This window comes from Sinohyriopsis cumingii, chromosome 1, assembly GCF_028554795.1.
Source record: "Sinohyriopsis cumingii isolate HCF-2022 chromosome 1, ASM2855479v2, whole genome shotgun sequence".
NCBI lineage: Eukaryota > Metazoa > Mollusca > Bivalvia > Unionida > Unionidae > Sinohyriopsis > Sinohyriopsis cumingii.
In genome coordinates, this window is record NC_142961.1 from 177,857,626 (window position 1) to 177,877,540 (window position 19,915).

Sequence of the window (19,915 nt, forward strand, 5' to 3'; positions counted from 1 at the left end):
ACAACTTATTTACACACCATTTGAAACCGAAACATTACATACGAACAGACTTCACAATGCGCATACACACACAGTTGAATTTACACTCTTACGACGCTAAAGAATGAAGTGAAAAAAACAAAATTGTGTAAAATCACCAAAAAAGTTATTTCTTTAACTTTACAAAGTGAACTTTTAACAGACACAAGATTGTGAATTAAATATCAAAGACTCCTAAATGTCCTACCACAATTCTAAATGTATAGAATGTTCCGAATGAATTCCAACTTTCTTGAATATCCTTATGTACCAATACTACTGAACAATGGTGCTATAATACAATCTAGAATGTCTTTGAATGAATTCTCAGCAGTACCAAATTTGTGTGTTAATCCAGATGTCAATGAGCACTTAATAATTTAAATAAAAATATTCTTCTCAAAGTATATAGTTCTTAAAGTATGCTAAGAAAAAGAAATGATTTGTTGATTACCATCTCTCTCTCTCTCTCATGTATAATATTTTCAAACATGGTAACATAATATTCTTTTTAAAACATAAACAGCAATGGCGCCAGAAAAAGGAATTATCAGTCCTTGATATTTCATTGAGTAAGTGATAAAACTGTGAACTTAAAATGGTTAAAAATACAAATGATAAAAGTCAACATGTTAGCTGAAATAAACGGAGTAAAGACTTTTAGATACTTCTTCGGTTATAAAAGATTCATGCTTGATCAGCTCACAGGTTCTAAGGATATAATTTTTCATCGAAATAGTAAACATTTCTATCAAACCTTATGGATATACCCCCGAAAGAAGAAATACGTAGACTCAATAAAAACGCATCGCGTGAGAGAAACAACTTTTACAGGAGTAATGCCGAGAAGTCGGAAAGTATACAATATATTTGAATAAGCAGCTTCATCATTTGAATTCTCTTAAATAGGATAGTGGGACCAAACGTGAAGTGGCGAAATACTCACTAGACTTGTAATTATTTCCTTGTTCGCATACATCGCTTTTGTTTGCACGTTAGTTTCTATACGTGCATTTACTTGTAATCTGTCGGTTATTAATGGGAACGAAATAAGCATTTCCTTAGTAACTGAACTTTTGTTTGCTATATTTACCTACTCCATGTGAGAGATGATGTGTGATTGGTATCATAGTTTCACTAACATGGCATTTCGGTTTCACCTTGTGGGGTAACGGTTACTGGTTCATCAAACATCGATATAGCGGTATGCATGCTCTGTATAACACTGGTCAACAGTGAAATCATTACTGACTTGAAAAGGCCCTAATCTGTAGTATTTTGGTGTGCCGAACACGAATATAACCGTGAAAAATTTGTATTGGCTCTCGTTTTGAAGATATTCATATACCTCATTTTCTATGTTTCACTGTGTAAATTTCTCCAGTAGGACTGCAGCAACATCCGGAATAATGATGTAACATTGCATAATACCATCATGCTCACATCATCCACAGTTGATTGCATCATTTTCTGATGCAATGCAATACTAATGCCATGCGGCTGCTGAAGTAAGTTGACGTCAGCAGTGTACTATACATGTGTAGGCCTATTATACTAATGCCAGGCGGCTGCTGAAGCTGACGTAAGCAGTGTACTATATAAAGCCCAATCAGATAGGTTCAGCATTTAAAATATTTTAGACGTTGTGCGAGACAGTTCAAGCTACTGTTACATAAAACTTATTATTTTATCCATTTACGTACAATAAAGAACAGTAATGCCTCGAAAGTGTGTTAATACCGCGGACAATTTTTGCTATATTTGTTGGGAAGTGACATTTGCCAACCAGAAGAAAAGTATCAATTCTCAAGTGAAGAAGGCATATCATCTTTACTTCGGATGCAAGGTTGGTGACCAAGACAAGCCTTGGGCTCCGCATATATGCTGTGCTACATGTACAACACAGCTTTCACAGTGGTTGAATTGCAAAAGGTCATCAATGCCGTTTGCAGTCCCAATGGTGTGGAGAGAGCCAAGCAACCACCTAAATGACTGTTACTTCTGCTTGGTTCCTCCTCTTTCCGGCGGAATAACGAAGCGAAAGAAGTCGAGAATAGTCTACCCAAACATTCCGTCTGCATTGAGACCAGTTCCACATGGTGAGGGACTTCCTATTCCAGAACCTCCAGCAGAATATTCTCTTGATTCATCTGACGAAGACAAAGATGAGTCGACCTGTTCTTCTCCTGGTCCATCAGCATGCAGTGATCCAGATTTTCACTGTGGTGCATCATCAACCCCACACAGAATAACACAGGAAGAACTAAATGACCTGATTCGTGATTTGGACTTATCAAAGAACAAGGCAGAATTGCTAGGATCAAGACTCCAACAATGGAATCTTCTAGAAGAAGATGTCACAATTACTGCATATCGAAAGCGCCACCAGCAATTGGAGCCTTTCTTCAGAAAGGAAAGTAATCTGATATTCTGTTCCGATATTGAGGGCCTCATGAATGCTTTAAAAATCACTCATGACCCACAAGAATGGAGACTATTTGTGGACTCTTCGAAACTGAGTCTCAAGGCTGTGCTTTTGCACAATGGAAACATTCTTCCATCTATTCCAGTAGCGTATGCTGTCCACATGAAAGAGACATACGATAACTTAAGGCAGCTACTGAATTCCATTGAGTATAACAAGTACAGCTGGCACCTCTGTGGTGATTTGAAGGTAGTTGCCCTTTTAATGGGACTGCAGCAAGGATATACAAAATACATGTGTTTCTTATGCGAGTGGGATAGCCGAGCAAGGGAAATGCACTGGATTAAGGAAGGAATGGACTCACAGGCAGAATGTAGCCATTGGAGAGAAGAATATCCAACACCCAGCTCTGGTTGAGGCTCAGAAAATCTTGCTACCACCCCTTCACATCAAACTAGGTTTGATGAAGAACTTCGTGAAAGCCATTGACCGGACTTTGCCAGCATTCCGATACCTGCATGAAAAATTCCCTCGACTCAGCGAAGCAAAGATTAAAGAGGGAGTTTTTGTGGGTCCTCAGATTCGAGAGCTTTTCAAAGATGACCGGTTCAACAACTTGCTGGAAGGTGACGCGAAACAAGCATGGAATGCTTTTCGCCTAGTTTCTACAAACTTCCTAGGAAATGTTAGGGCAGAAAACTATAAGGAACTAGTAGAAGACATGTTGATGAAGTATAAGAAACTTGGCTGCAATATGTCTCTAAAGATTCACTTCCTTCATTCCCATTTGGATTTCTTTCCTAGCAACTGTGGTATTGTTAGTGATGAACACGGCGAACGTTTTCATCAAGATATCGCAACAATGGAACAAAGATACCAGGGAAAATGGTCCACTACAATGCTGGCTGACTACTGCTGGACACTCCTCAGAGATGCTCCCGAACAGCTGTACAAGAGACAGGCGAAGAAATCTAAGATGTAGTCAATGACTTGATTTTTTATAGGTAGGCTATTACAGTTGACCTTTTACTATTGGAATGCATTTCGTTATGTAAACATTAATTTCTTGCAGATTACAAAAAAACTAGAGCCAATTTTGCAATTTGACTGTCATATTCGTGTTCAGCACATAAAAATTGATAAGAATTGACTAATTTTATTTCAGTAACATGACTTTTGTAAAAATTTGTTGTCCAGTGTAATTCTAATGGACTTGTTGCAAAGTTATGAAAGTATTTTGTTCCTCAAATGTTTGATTTTGTTGTATTCATTCATTTGACAGGACAGGATTGTTAATTTCAGACAATAGCGTTTTTTGTTAGCTTATTTTCCTGAAACAGAAAGGATGCAAAACAAAGTAAACAATTTTTATAATATTATGTAACTCTTATAATTACATCCTCTCTCTCTCTCACACACACACACACACACACACACACACACACACAAAGCCAAATGCCCACTTGACCTAAGACGCAATGATCCCATGTAAAACACCCGCAACTAGTATGCAAAAACTCTAATCTTCAATTACCCACAAAAATTAAACACATTCTATACATAACAAAATATAGATAACAACACAACACTCTTCCCCGTAAATGAGTAAAGTAAGTATTGAGTAATAACATAGGAACATATACACATAAATATACAAAGTAATAGGGCCAGGTGTTTGGAACTATTTTCTTGCTTCTAACTTAGCTTAGGGATAATATCCAAACTTGGATAGTAAATCGCCTGATAGCAGAGTCGCTTGTTTAGCGACTATGACGCAGAGTGACAAACAGGTACTTCGTTCAGAGAATGCTGAATTGCAGCTATGTGCACGGAGCTTAGATGAATTATCAAAATGTACACAAGTTTATACTAGTATAATAACCACAGGGAGGTAACTCTAACTGTTATATGCTCATTTTTTCCCCGTTAACTTTACATTGTCAGAATCGTGCAATATTAGCCGATACTGAACCCGCGCGCCAATACACATAAAGCGTTCACGTGCATAAAAGAACTACTTTCTATTGTAAACAAACAAATGACGCAGACTCCAGCACTTTTCATTTGTAAACATATCATGTACACTCGCGTAAGAGGCGCTTTACGTTGTGGTTGTTTAAATTTGTTTCGAGATGAACTGAAACAGATGTTTCATGGACTGCAACATACCAGCTGCTTTGGCATATTCTGCGATGATACAATGTTTCGGATTTAGGCTCGCTACATTATACAACAGACGCAAGAAAGGGTCCTTACAAATAACATACAAGTGACAAGTCATATACTGTCTTCTTTAGCTGGTGATAAGAATGGCAAATAAATATACTTACAGTTTTACATCCTGAATTTCCTCAAAATGTACTTTCCTAGTTCTGCAAATCCGAATTACATGAGTCATGTCATAGGTTCTCAATCTTGATTACACATTTCGAAATGTTACTGTAATTTCGATGATAAGTGCATTTACATCCTCCTTGCTGCTCTCAAAATGAAATAAGCATTAAATTCCATAGTGTCTTTTTGATAATTGCAGTTGAAAGACTTCATATTTTCCCCATATTATGATCTCAAACATTCAATGACAGAAAGAGAAACACATTTGCAGATGTCAACACGCTTCTCCCTAGCTTCTTCAATCCCATATATTTCATGTGGAATTGTCGCATACAAATCTAGTCCATAATCACGAAATTTCGTAGAATCGAAAAAAAAAAAGAACAAACTCTATTCATTCCGGATCAAATGGAAAAGTTATTGCAATTCCCATTCATTGACAATATGACTCCAAATTTCAATTTTAACTGTACACGCCATTTTCTTTAGAATGTTATGTTGAGCGCGCGACTAAGTTCAAATTTATCTGGGCGGAGTTATGTGCGCAGTAATAATGTTGCTGTTGTGTAATGATGAACATGCGCTTGTGTAGTTAGTTTGGAATGCGGCATACATTCGGTTACTTTGTTTCGTGTAGTGTATTTTGTTAATATAATTAAGCATTAGGTAGAATTAAAAAAATTAGCATATAATAAAAAGGTTACTGCATTTGTATGGGAAAATATGAACTCGTTTTGTCGAATGGATATACTGCACTCCCAAGGTCGTACAGTATTTCCATTCGAAAAACTCGTTCATATTTTCCCATACAAATGCAGTAATCTATAAATATATATTTGAACTCTCCTCTACAGATGCGCATGACTACACTCTGCACTTGCACTATCGTCGTTATATAAGCGCCTCTGCTTTCTGGTGATTATCCATACGCCGACATAGGATCATATGTATGTTAAGTGTCAACGAAAATGCTTGACCACTTTAATATGCTGTGCTGATTTGCCACGGTCAATAGACGTCATGACTGTAATTTTAACTAAGTAAAGTTCCTGGTAAAGATGTGTTACCATGTTTTTATGGAACGAAATATTGCGCATGCTTATTCGATTACTTTCATGGTAAACATTTTCGTTTTGGAGGTACGCTGTTTTTGCACGTTGTAAATCTCTTCAGTTTCGGAATGGTTAATCTTGCATGTAATTTGCAATCACATGAAGCCCAAGAAGAAGTGATTGGGTCTGAAAACACACCACCGTAGCTTATGATATTTGGTATAAATAAATATAGTTTGAACGTTTGCCTCCAAATGAGATGTGCTTACCATTAAGCAGTTAGCTTTGCACTTAGGAGGTAACCATTAAAAGTATAAACAGAACATAATATTTACTACATATCTCAAATACATACATACATAGATATATACATACACACATACACACACACACACACTCACATACACACACGCATGCATGCATGCATACATACATACATACATACATACATACATACATACATATAGGTTATAAATAAATGATAAGTACATTTCTACAAATGTATCAACGAAAAGCCGGCATTTCGTTCTAAAAATAATGAACTAGAACAATATCCATATAACACGACTGATGAATTTACACACACACACACACACACACACACACACACACACAAACACACATTTGCATAATTTATCAGTTGACTAACTCGTGATATGTGTATATTTATCGATTCGCTTCTACATACAAAATATTCAAACATATATGTAATTCCATGTAGGAAAGTCATCTTTAATTTTCTCACAGTATACATTAAGTAGTATCACTATTTCATTATTTCATAATGTTTTTGAAAAAGTATTAGAATCCAGGTAAATACACTACTAGAATTGTACTATATCAAAATCATTACACTTTACTTTTCCCCCATTTGATTTTAGGCTCTTCCCTTGTTTCTATAATTAGATGTAATTTTGGTTTTTAGCTTCTCATTATGCCTTGATCTATATTGTTCTGTCGTTGTGAGCATTTACGTACTAGAAATGCATCTTTTGGAAATCTATTACATTGATCTGTCGTTGAGGCTTTACGTTGTAAAAATGCCTCTTTTAAAATATGTTACATTTGTCTGTCGTTGAGGATTTACGTCGTAGAAATGTCTCTTTTAAAATATGTTACATTGATCCATCGTTGTGAGGATTAACGTCGTAGAAATGCATCTTTTGGAAATCTATTACATTGATCTCTCTTTGTGAGCATTTACATAGGAGAAATGCCTCTTTGGGAAACCTATTACATTGATGTATCGTTGTGAGCATTTACATAGTACAAATGCCTCTTTTGGAAATCTATTACATTGATCTGTCTTTGTGAGCATTTACATAGGAGAAATGCCTCTTTGGGAAACCTATTACATTGATCTATCGTTGTGAGCATTTACGTAGTACAAATGCCTCTTTTGGAAATCTATTACATTGATCTGTCGTTGTGATGATTTACGTACTAGAAATGCATCTTTTAAAATATGTTACATTGATGTCGTTATGAGGATTTACGTATCAGAAATGCCTCTTTTGCAAATCTGTTACATTTTGTTTTCATTGGCACGTTCGACATAAAACTCTCATTCCCTGTGGAAGTAAAGAGAGTTCGGTTGTTTAAACATCATCTCTATTTGAATAGTATTGAAATCTTACGGTGCTTGGACCAGGGGAATAGTATTGAAATCTTACGGTGCTTGGACCAGGGGAATAGTATTGAAATCTTACGGTGCTTGGACCAGGGGCATAGTATTGAAATCTTACGGTGCTTGGACCAGGGGCATAGTATTGAAATCTTACGGTGCTTGGACCAGGGGCATAGTATTGAAATCTTACGGTGCTTGGACTAGGGGCATAGTATTGAAATCTTACGGTGCTTGGACCAGGGGAATAGCATTGAAATCTTACGGTGCTTGGACCAGGGGCATGTATAACGTACTTTACACTCACTTCTCCATCTCTAGGTACTGACAGCCTTTGTATCTGCGCAAAACTTGAAAATATTTTTCCACCTCGAATATCCTGGATTCATAAAAATGATATTTTATCATTGGAAAAATGTTCCCCTTTAATGGTGTCTTATTATCATATGCCGTAAGAATGTTGCATTAACAGTAGACTGTATTTTCTTTTGTGTGTCTCCAGTCTTGGTATTTGAGGTTACACGAGATTTTGCCCAGTCCGATTTGGTTTAAAAGCACTCTGTAAACACACCAAGCAAACATAGCCCGGATGAGCGAAGCCTTTGTGATACATGGTCCATTCGATAAATATAGTTTCATATTATTATATATTGATCGATTCGGCCCAGTAATAGAAATTTAATGTGCATATCCACTCTGTGTGTGGGGGTGTGTGAGTGTGTGTGTTTGGTGTACACACACACACACACACACACACAGAGTGGTGGATGCACAGATCCTGAAACTATATGAGTAAATTTAAAATTAATTACCAAGTTGACGTAATTTGGGGTAAACAAACTATGCCCTGTTTACAGTTTAGCTAATTTGGGGGTAATGCAATTCACAGCCTTCTGGTTACGATTTCATCGCCTTAACCACGGTGTCACACTAGCTATCAAAGAATTCTGAAAACTCAAAAAATGTTGTAAAGTAAGTGTAGCTGAATTATGTGTTGTGATGTGATGTGATTTGGATTTTTAACGTAGCTTTAACAATTTTTCAGTCATATCGCTAAGATGTCTGCAATGTGGCAGCTTATAGTGATGTCTAGCATTGGGGCATCATGCCGCAGACATGTAGCATGATGTCCCACCCAGTCACATTATTCTGACACCAGGCCATAGTTAAATTATATGAAGTATACCGAATGTGTCAGCAATGAATATTATTATTTTAAATTCATTTAGTAAAGCAGCTGCGTGCACGATATTCACTTCCATTTGCTGTAATGACTTTGATTTATTGAACCTAATGAAAGTTGTCTTTATTTTCCCCAAGGAAGCCATTTATTGATTGATTTATAATGTCTAAACACGTGGTATTATTGATTCCGGGTTTTCAATAATAATCATTTATAGATTTACCCTATGGTTAGTCTTCACGGGTTCAGAGCTTAAGTAACACATGACAATTTGCTGTCAGTACACTTTATTTAATGAGATCTGGATTATGTTATTATTATTTGTTGATAATCCTGACAATATTAGCTATAGTATGATAGTGAAACAGAGAAGAAGTTGAGAAATTTCTTAAATTTGAGGTAGTTCATTTTCTTCAGCGACAAAGCAAGACTCCTTCCAGAAAAATTCAATACATTAGGACTAATCTATTCCATAACGAAAGTCGGTATTTTGGTAACATATGTTTGGCAGCGAAAGATGAAAGAAAGATAAGTTTAGGGAAGAAAATCTTGAGTTTTTGTTCGTTTGTTTTAAACTAAAACTTTTGCCTGGCTATTATTCATAAACAATTACTCGCAAGAATGATGAGTCGTGAAAGCAAAGTATAACTGGGTGTCAGAGATCAACAGAATGTAATTTATTAAGTGTATTATTTGCCTGTGATAACGATAAGATCAGGGTTTAGTACTATAAATACAGCATGATTTACAGCAGCAATGAGGTACTACGTAAACAAGTTTTGTGTCAATATAATTCTTTATTATTCCCAAGCCTTTTTTTTTAGAAAAAAACAACTGGAGGGTTACGTGCGTTCTTAATGATGTGCCCCTATCTCCTACAACGTGTACAGCATAGATGTAAAACAGCCAATCAATTAAATCACACCTTGCTTTAAGTTCTGCGTTTAGGTCATTTCAGGTACTGTGTTGGAGCTTCTGTTCGATGAACATATTTCTAGTTGTTGACGAAACAGTAGCGGTGGAGATAACGATCGCAATTCATTATATTGATTGTTGTGATGGTGTTAGTGGTTATTGGTGTTTTCGAGTAGTCGTAAGTCTCGTTGTAGTCGTTTACTTTGTTGTTACGACATTTGACATTGTAGCTGTTGTAGTGGAATGCAACTGTTGTTGCCGTTGGAGTTGTTTAAACATTCTTATTACTCTTGATGTTGCACTAGTTATTGTTCGAGCTAATAACCGTATTGTCGAAGAGATATCATCTGCAGTACGACATGTTATACGAGTCTTTACAACACTCTGTGAGAACAATTGCATGACCTTTGCCTGCCATAAAATTCTGCAAATGGGAATGACGATCATGTTGACAAGCCCTACATAAATCGAACATTTTATAGCTAAACATGTATTAATGCACATGAGAGCACGTCAAAGTTACAACATTAATTTTGCAGTTTTGTTTTCAAGTGCTGGATAATGTCACGTGTGGTAAGGTACGTTAAAGTTTTATTTTTATTTTCATAGGTCGTACTTATGAGTGAGACGGGGCATAGGTAACTTGGTTTATCTCTATAAATTGCCAAATAGATCTACTTTGTTAGATTCAGAGTTGAAAATTACAAATACCAGATTCACCATTACGTAGTAAATTAATCGGGGTATTAAGGTAAAAGAACCAGCTACCTGATATCTGTCTTATACTTGAAATATATTGCATGAAATTGTCTCGTCAATTTGCAATATGGCACACCACATCCAGCATGCTCACTGTTTATTTACATTTCTTTGTTCATGCAAATTACATGTTCTTAGTGGAGAAGAAGATACTAAAGCGTGGTCTATACAACGGATAACATTGAATTATCATCAGTACACTGAATAGTAAACATTGTTGAGTTACTCGTGTTCTGCTAGCATTTTTTTGCCTACATCCATTAGTTCCATTATTGATTTATGGAATGAAACACAAAAGTCCTTATCATTCTGTTACTTGGAGGAATCAATTGAAATACGTGCATAAAATAGTAAATCAAATATTTCCATGCAAATACAAAGGCTTTCGGTCCTTTGAATAACCATCAAATATATCAAAGTTAAACATTAAAAGGTGTATTGGCACATGCTACCAATAAGTAAACCATCGAAGTGTCTTTGAAGTATTGTCGGAGACCGTTACTACCAGGCCAATTTGAAAAAGGACATGACGTTTCTAAATGGCACTAGATCGCTTCGCGAACAGTAGATGGTGACGAAATATCACGGTGACGAAATGGCATCTCCGTGTAGCGACTCTGACCTGGTTCAAGAACGCCAGTGGGACGTTTCGCAACCACAACCTGGTCATAAAAGGCCCAGCGCTATTTTGCACCTAACATGGCCCTGAAATAGCCGTTTCAGAACCTGGCAATGTTTTTCACACGTTTTATGTATTTTGCATTTCAAGTTCTTTCGCAACCCGCTACGTATCGAAGATAGGGTACAGAAATGATAATAAGCACGATATATTTTGATTGATAGAAGTATTTATTGTTTTGGTTTATTTTAATCTATATTTCACTAAACTTCAAAGCATTAGTGCATTTTTATACCAGAAGAAAGTACAGTAAATAAAGGCATCGAAAAGTTTCGAAATCGCATAATGTCGATTAATAAACATTGCATAGTTTTTATTTTTAAAAAAAATTATTAATTTTAAACTCTTTAATTCGTGTGATTTATTAAAGTACTGTCCTTAAAGAAGATGGCTATGTTCATGCGCATTTTTCTTCTCTTTGTCTTCTTCATAGAAAGTGGATACGTTTGCTTTCAGTCTATTAGCCATCAGCAGGTATTATTTGTACATGTGATTTATAAATCTATCGCATGTGCAAACATCCAATCGGCACAAAAGATATTAAGTTACACACACACACACACATGTATATATATATATATATATATATATATATATATATATATATATATATATATATATATATATATATATATATAATTTGTTTACTGTTTGTATGCTAATTCTTCTAGAAGAATATCCAGAAAGTGACAGCAATATATCGGCAGGAATCGAATCTCATTTCATTTCCTTGTAGTATTATCTGAACATTAGACATGAAATGTGACACATTGTAATGCAGGCTTTGAACAATTAAATGGAAATGAGATTAAAGTAACAGCGTTAGTAATAATAATAATAATAATAATAATTTTTACTCAGAAATTGTTGTCAATTTAATAGCGTTGATTATATTATTTGTTTTATGAATATAATTTCATATTTATAACCTCAGCAGATTTTTGGGAATTTATTGCTTGCATATATTTCAACATATTCGTGGCATTGCACGTACTGAGATTTTAAATAATTCAGTATTAACGGCATATAACATTGGCATTCTAATACAAAGTGGTATTGCTATTCCGACACGTTGGAAAAAATCCTTTGATCAAGGGGAGGATAGATTGTAATTTCTTATATCTTCCTGATTCAATCGATCAAAAAGTAGCATAAATATTTATTTTATGTAGGGGAGGTTCAAAGTTTGTCACTGTTACTTTGTCGAAATACTCTTAATAGCCAAAATGGAATGCCATATTAATTTTATAATCCATCTCTTGGCAATTCTCTGATCCAAGAATGTCAGTTTCTAATAAACTGATCAGCTAGACTTTTTATGACCAAAGGTAAGAAAACGTATTTTCAAACAGTTTCATTTATCCACACTTTCCCCAGACCAAGACCATTTAATAAATCCCAGTCTTCCGATGACCGATATTTATTTCCTAAACGATTTTCTGTCTCAGCAAGCATTCACTTACATATGACAGGTTGTTATTTTATATCACCTGCAGTGATACGCTTAGTAAATTTTATTTCAGGATGTTGTATTATCCATTGATCTGTAAAGATGTCCACCCTAAATATATCTTTCCAAAGTTAGTTTGCATAGATTCTTTAAACAGCATTTCCTTCAAAATATTCCCATACTTGTGATCCGTAGTTGAGATTTGGTGACATTAGTATGTAAAAAGTGTCACATTTTACCTTTACAAGCACGATTTAAAACTTGTTTAAATATTTACATGGCAAACAATGCCTTAGAAGCTTGTTCACCTATAGCTTGGTGATCAAGTGTGAATGAATCGGCTTTTGCAAAAATAAGTCCAAGAAAGACATATATTCATTAGCGGAGCCGCGGTGGCTAATTGGCTAGCGTACCGGACTCACGAGCGAAAATATGCGCGTTCGAATTCTACCATTGGGCCTTCATGGGTCAGCTACCGTGGTGTGTTCTTGGGTATGGCACTTGACTTCAATTGCCTTGGCACTAAATAACCTATTTGTGTTCCAGTGCCGTAAAGCACCAAACCAAACCAAACCAAACCAAACAAATTCATTATTTACAGAAAAATACATTAACATCTGCTATTCTACCTCCTTTACATTAAGTTGCCTCTTGTCATAATATGTACTCAGAGTAATTCGGCCTTTTTGCAGACCATGTTTTTACTCAGAAATAATTTCTAGATCATCTGCATATGTCAGCATGGACAGTTGTAACATACAGTTGTTAGCGTCTTCAACACCGCTGCTAAATATACATTCTTCTTCAATGTAATTAATAAACATGGAAAATGAAAATGGCGATATGAGCTAACATTGACGCAGGCCAATTACATTTACAAATTCTTTCCACCGAGTATTATTGGACCTCATTCTGCTTGTGTCATTTTCATATTTTGAATTTACATTACTTAATATTTCACCTGTTATGCCGAGTCTGTGTAATATATTCCATTAGATATCCCTTGTAATATAAACGAAAGGTTTAACAAATTCAACATATACTATTTTTATACCTGAATAATACAGGCAGTTATCAAACCAAGTAAAGTGAAACTTTTATCAGTTGTGGGCAAATTTGGTTAAAACCAACATGAGCTTCGACATATAACTGATGATCCTACGTTCAGTTAACGATTTCGTTATTCAAAATGCTAGCAATTTCCTCACGACATTCATAAAGTGATCCCTTCTTATGAATAGGCATAACAATACAATTTGATAATATGACTTGAAAGCGACCGATATTGTAAATGATATTAAAATATAGAGTAGATATGGCTCGAAAGCATTTTTGCCATTTACCAAAAATTCCTTAAATTGATTATCACGCTCACTGCTTTTAACATTCTTTAACTTCTTAATTGCTCCTTTGAATTCTTCTATCGAAATAGCAAAATTCTCATTCATCAAACATCATTCTTAATTCACATTGTATGCAAACATTATTTAAAAAATTATTTTTATCATCTGCACTAAAACGTTGATCATCGGGCATACTGGTGTATTTATTAAAAGGCTTCAAGTTCGTGTATTGATATAGCAGATATTTGTTTAATAACGCTTCCCCTAAAAACTGCCAGTGTTCCTTAACATTTTGCTTACATGCTTGTAGTAGTGTTTTCATTCGACCACCAATAAATCTTCACCAAAATCTTTTTAATAGGTTCCATATGGTTTAAGCGCATCTTTACCAAATATTTTTTCTGACATATCCTTCTGTGTACATTTAGATATTTCTCAAAGTATGTTCGCTTACTTTTACAATCAGCATCAAATCAAGATGGACTCGAAATCAGTTATACCTAAGCATATATTCAGTAATTTGCAGTTTCAAAGTAGACCATTTGCTACCGAACTAATTATCTCTGTGAATTCCGCATTAATTCATTTTTAGAGTAGTTGTTGATATAACTTGATGATTTTGGAAATCTTAAAGGTTTTATCTTAACATTTATGTTTTATAATTTCTTTAACTGAGTGTGAGGTGACTTGCTACATCATTCGAGACAAATGCTTTGAACCTTTAGATATAAAGTTGACCCTCTTTGTAGAAACACAACGGCTTCCATGGAAAAGAAATACGAACGCAAATATTAAAATGATAACTGACAACTTTGTAAGTTCATGCGGCGACTGTTGTAGGACTATTGTATCTAAGATGACTTTTATTTTCTCTTTTACATAGCAAACGATTTCTATGCCATTATCATCAAGATCCTAGACCAATCTGGAGGTAACAATTAAGATCCTTTGTGTGTCAATTTCAGCACCTTAATCCAATTATACAAAGATTAGTTGAGTGTTGACAACATAACAATCTAAAACTGCATGATTATCGTTATCATATTTTTTTATTTTGTTCTTCTAAAATGCTGACCTTAATTTCTACAATTATTTTGTACAATAACAAGATTTGTAATTAACGCACATGGACTAACACTATGTGAACTTTGTTCTGTCTTAATGGACAGGCGGCGGCTGCACAGGCAAACCAAAGGTAATAGTGGCAGTGTATACAATTTTTATTTGTAGCATAGTCAAGTGAACGCCATGGACACTTGCTAACCCCGGATTTCTTGTTATTTTCCTTAAAAAGCATTATATTTTTCTTCTCAGTCTCGATATATATCGATTCTTTGTTGAAACGTGTTCAATACTTACACGGCAAAGGTTGCCATCATTAGAAGTGCTCATTTGGAGTTGCCGAATTTAATAATAAACCTACAAAGAAGTTTCACGCTATTAGTATTTCACTTCTAACGAGAAAACTATGCATTGATATGATAGTAAATCACCTGAAGAATCCAAATGAGGGTTATGTAAAATTTGTTTATCTAGGTAGCTCCCAAGCTAGTCGAATTGCTAGCCGTCTTTCATGTACATGGGCTGCATGTGGTAAATTCATTTGCAACCAAGCCGCACAAAACTAGAAATTATCGTATGAAACATACATTCACAGCCTGTTTTTAAGAACTGAGTGCTAATGCAAGTTATCTAGGATATCAATGTTGTACAAACCACCTTAGCGGAACTCGAAATAGCAATCGCTTAAGCGTCCGTGTGTGTGTAGCCCCAACGTCCATCCTTCCGCCTGACTATCCATAGACAAAAATAAATTCATATTTCAAGGTTTATCTCAAAGTTTATTGTCTTTTACACTTTACTGTCTGGGTAAACGAATGTTGGTATCGAGAAAATATGTCTTTTATGTATAATATTTTCAAACATAGTGACATAAAGTTATTTTTTAACACATACGCAGCAATGGCTCGACAAAAAGTAACGATCGGTTCGTAATGCATCATTTAGTAGATGATAAAACTGTGAAATTTTAATGAACAAAAAAGCAAATGATAAAAGTCAACATTTTAGTTGAAATAAACGGATTAAAGACTTTTAGATGCTTTCCTTGGTTGATGAAAAAATTAATGTTTGATCCGCTGACATGTTCCAAGGATATAATTTCTCATCGGTATAGTAAACATTTCTATCCATCTGAATGGATATATCCCTGAAAGAAGCGATACGTAGTCTCTATAAATATAAATCGCCTGAGAGAAATAACTTCTACAGGAGTAATGCCGAGAAGTAGAAAAGTATACAATATGGGGCCCCGAGTGACTGAGTGGTCTAAAGCGCTGTCCGTTACGGATCACTGCCATCTCACCTCTGTCTGCATGGGTTCGAGTCTCGGATTCAGCCAATGTGGGTATGTGAGAAAGCTTGCCAGTAGCTTCTCGTGGGTCGGTGGTTCTTTCCGGGGTTTTCCCGGGTTCTTCCTCCACCATTAATAATGGCTGCCATGTATAGCCTATCGTGTGCTGAAAAATGGCGTTAAACCCTACAACAACAACAACAACAACAGTATAAAATATATTTCAAGAAGCAGCTTGATCATATGAATTTTTTAAAATAGAATATCCAGATCGAACATAGGAATGAAGTGGCAAAATATGCACTCGACTTGTAAATTGTTTACTTACCTTATAACCATTTGCTTTTGTTTGTGTGTTAGTTTCGATACGTTTAGTTAATTGGAATCTGTCAGATATTAATTGGAAGGAAATACGCATTTTCTTAGTAATTGATATTTTTCAACTATTTTATTTACCTACTCCATTTGTTTGACAAAGTATGATTGGCATCACAGTTTCAATAACATGGCCTTTCGGTTACACCTTGTGGTGGAACGGTTACTGGTTCATCAATCATCGATATAGCGGTATGCATGCACTGTGGAATTCTAATGGACTTATAACAAAGTTAACCAGTATTATGTCCCTGTTGTATTTATTCATGTGACAGGACAGGATTGTAAATATCAGGCAGAAGCGTTTGATGTTAGGCAATTTTCATGAGCAGAACAAAGAAAACAGTTGTATTTTTTCTTCTCTAAAATATTATGGAACTCTTACACTGACGGAGACAAGTACATTCTATAATAATTACATCCTCTCTCTCTCTCTCTCTCTCTCTCTCTCTCTCTCTCTCTCTCTCTCTCTCTCTCTTGTCTCTATTTCATACATTCATACACTCACAGGAACAGAATTATGTCTCGGTCTTACTCAAATGACTTGAAACACTTTAACGTTTGCTGGTTTTAAAACTTGACTGGTTCTGGGGTCTGATAAATTAATGCTGGTTTTAAAACTTGACTGGTTTTGGGGTCTGATAAATTAATGCTTGTTTTAAAACTTGACTGGTTTTGGGGTCTAATAAATTAATGTTGGTATCAACACGGATCTGTTGATAACATCTGCTTGTATATAAAAAATACATTTTTAAAAATAAATATTTGCGATATTCTCAGTAAACCGAAAATCTTTCTAAACTGGAAATAAAATTTGCTTCTAAAAGTAACAACTGCAATGCTTAACCAATAACCCCTCCCCACTTACCGTAAAACATATTTGTCACTCCCCATATAAATCTGTATCAATGTATGATGTCATAACTGTTGGTTTCATTCCATAAATTATATATGATGCGTCATTAATAGAATTTAATTCCGTAACGATAGTAGAATGAAAAGAATCTGATAGAATTAAAACAGTCTAAAAATAAATCATTATGTTTGTTGATGTTTAATGAACTTTGAGCGGAATTCGTCATCTCGTCCTATGTAAGTTCGCTAATACTTCTGAATACACGGAAGTCATATTAGTACATACAACCCTATTTTACATATGCTTTATAACGCGCCTGCAGAACTAGATCTAAGCAATTTTGGTAGGATTACTCTGTAGCATAGACCATTATCTATCGGTTTATTATGATACGCAGATCAGGGTCAATTTTTTGCATGTCGATCCGACTTATAAGCATGTACTTACGGTATGTGTTGGTGATTATCGGAAAATATTGGGTTCGAGAGGATGTGGCGCATGATTCCTGAGCTTTTGCGGTGGCTTTCTACGCCACATGAACAAGATCCAGTATTTTGCAATAATTGGTCAATAACCTTTTCAGTATACACTTTAAAAACATTAATCATTCTCCCCTAGGAATAATACTAGTGAAACAAAAATATTTAAAAGTTTTCTTATACATTTTATGTGTTGTTTATTTAATTTATAAACTTGAACACCACGCAGTAATACAAGATACGTTGCTACTAGTCAAGCATGCGTTTAAAGGGGTAATTCTCATTCAGCAGTGAACGAAACTGAGTTTCTTAATAGGTTTGAATGTTCTGTAGCCAAAGAAACGCTTCGAAATATTAAGAAAACTGACGCCATGTATAATGAAAATTGAAGATACCATTATGAAAAGATTAGCCAATAAAGTCATGCGAATATTTGTAAAGTATATATGATTTTATTGAACTGATAATTGAATAATAAACGGTTTGGGAAGGTATTACTAACATTTTTCCATAAAGTATTGCTACATTATGTTAATAAAATATAGTACTCGTCATTTGATGATGATAGTTGGGGAATGGTGCCGGTCACAGTAAAATGCACAAAAATATAGTCACATGTAGATTGGCTGTAAGTCATTGTCACATAGTCAATTTTCATGTCAGAAGTATATCACTCTGTACCGTCTTTACTCGCTTAGAAGTCTTTTCAAACTGTAAACAGTATAGACCCTGGTTTGCAGTCATGTAATGTGCCGGCAGATCAGGATCTATGATATTTGTTTTACTGATTACTTCTTACAAACTGCATAGATTCAGATTTGTGGGTGCATTAAGCGATGGCAGATCTGGATCTATACAATTTACAGTCCGAACTAACATATAAGCGAGTTTATTCAGTATTTTAACCAAATGTAGAGTGGTAGTTTTTCTACTCAAATCATTGAATACGTTTACATCTATTATGAATAACAGATTTTAAATTTAAGTACAACTGGTTTCTATTCAACAACAAATTTCAATCAGTTTCCATAAATTTTATATTCGAGGCGCTTAAAAGTATTGATACAGTAGTTATTTTTGAAGCATTGTTTGAAAAATACTAAATGTCACAATATGTTCGTGTCAGAAGTCATCGAATGCACAAATGATGCTCTAAAACAGCTGTCGACACCGTATATCAGAATAATGTGGGACCGTTTGAAAAACATGCAGTCATCAATTGTTACTGTTAACATCTCGCTGAACCACACATCCTGCGGCAAATGTTAGTATGAACTGAAATTTCACATTATCTTGCTTGCGCTTCCTTCTGAAAATATTTGCACATTTTTTTCAGAGGCAGGAGAAAATATGAAAATATTTATTACAAGCGTTACACTTGAAATTCTTTACATTTGAACAAAAAAAAAAAATTGAAGAATTCTTTCAGTTTGGGAAAATCACAGATTCTTTAAGGATTAATTCATGATATTACAAGTATCTTAATCGTTGATGCTTGCTGAATGTTAGTGAGTAAAAAGTTAATTTTTTAATCCATCGAGTCAGAAATAGTGTTTGTGCGCGCGTGTGTGTGTGTGCGTGTGTGTGTCTCTGTGTGCGTGTGTGTGTCTCTGTGTGTCTGTGTGCTCTGTGTGTGTGTGTGTGTGTGTGTGTGTGTACACCTTCATACATCTAGCTGTGAGAAACTAGCAGAACTAGCATGCTTATGAGATGACTCCCTCCCACCTTAGTTCGCATGTTAAAAAGATTATTACATCAATTTGTAAACTAAACTTCCAACAGCAACATAAAAATATGTGTAAATCTTAATAACTGCAAGAGATAGATATGTTTAGTGAAAATTTAACCAGATACGTACCTTTCCGAAAAGCGTCAAGTCATGCGTGACCTCTGCTTATCTGAATATATATTACCATTGAAAGGTCGGGATATTTTCATCATGTTACAGTAAATTTGAAAGTCTGGAAAGTTTTGAGCGCGTTAGAAAATATTTTCTGATACGAGCGTAGATTGGGCTTAGATCAAATGTCGGAAAAGTATATTTTCATTTGATTCCTTATTTAAATGTTG

The 19,915-nt window shown here is 35.0% G+C and overlaps 1 protein-coding gene across 3 annotated transcripts in view; it reads left to right on the plus strand.

Moving 5' to 3' along the window:
* The window catches only part of LOC149808455 (cyclic nucleotide-gated channel rod photoreceptor subunit alpha-like), a 201,900-nt gene that overhangs the window by 97,672 nt on the left and 84,313 nt on the right, over positions 1-19,915 (plus strand). The window contains exon 1 of one of the 3 annotated variants that reach the window (XM_089977579.1): positions 10,064-10,129. The exons of the other annotated variants lie outside the window; for them this stretch is intronic. Within the exon in view, the coding sequence (XP_089833705.1) occupies positions 10,113-10,129 (17 nt within the window). The 5' untranslated portion in view covers positions 10,064-10,112. Of the gene's footprint in view, positions 1-10,063; positions 10,130-19,915 lie in introns of those variants that run through there. 3 annotated transcript variants of the gene reach the window in all.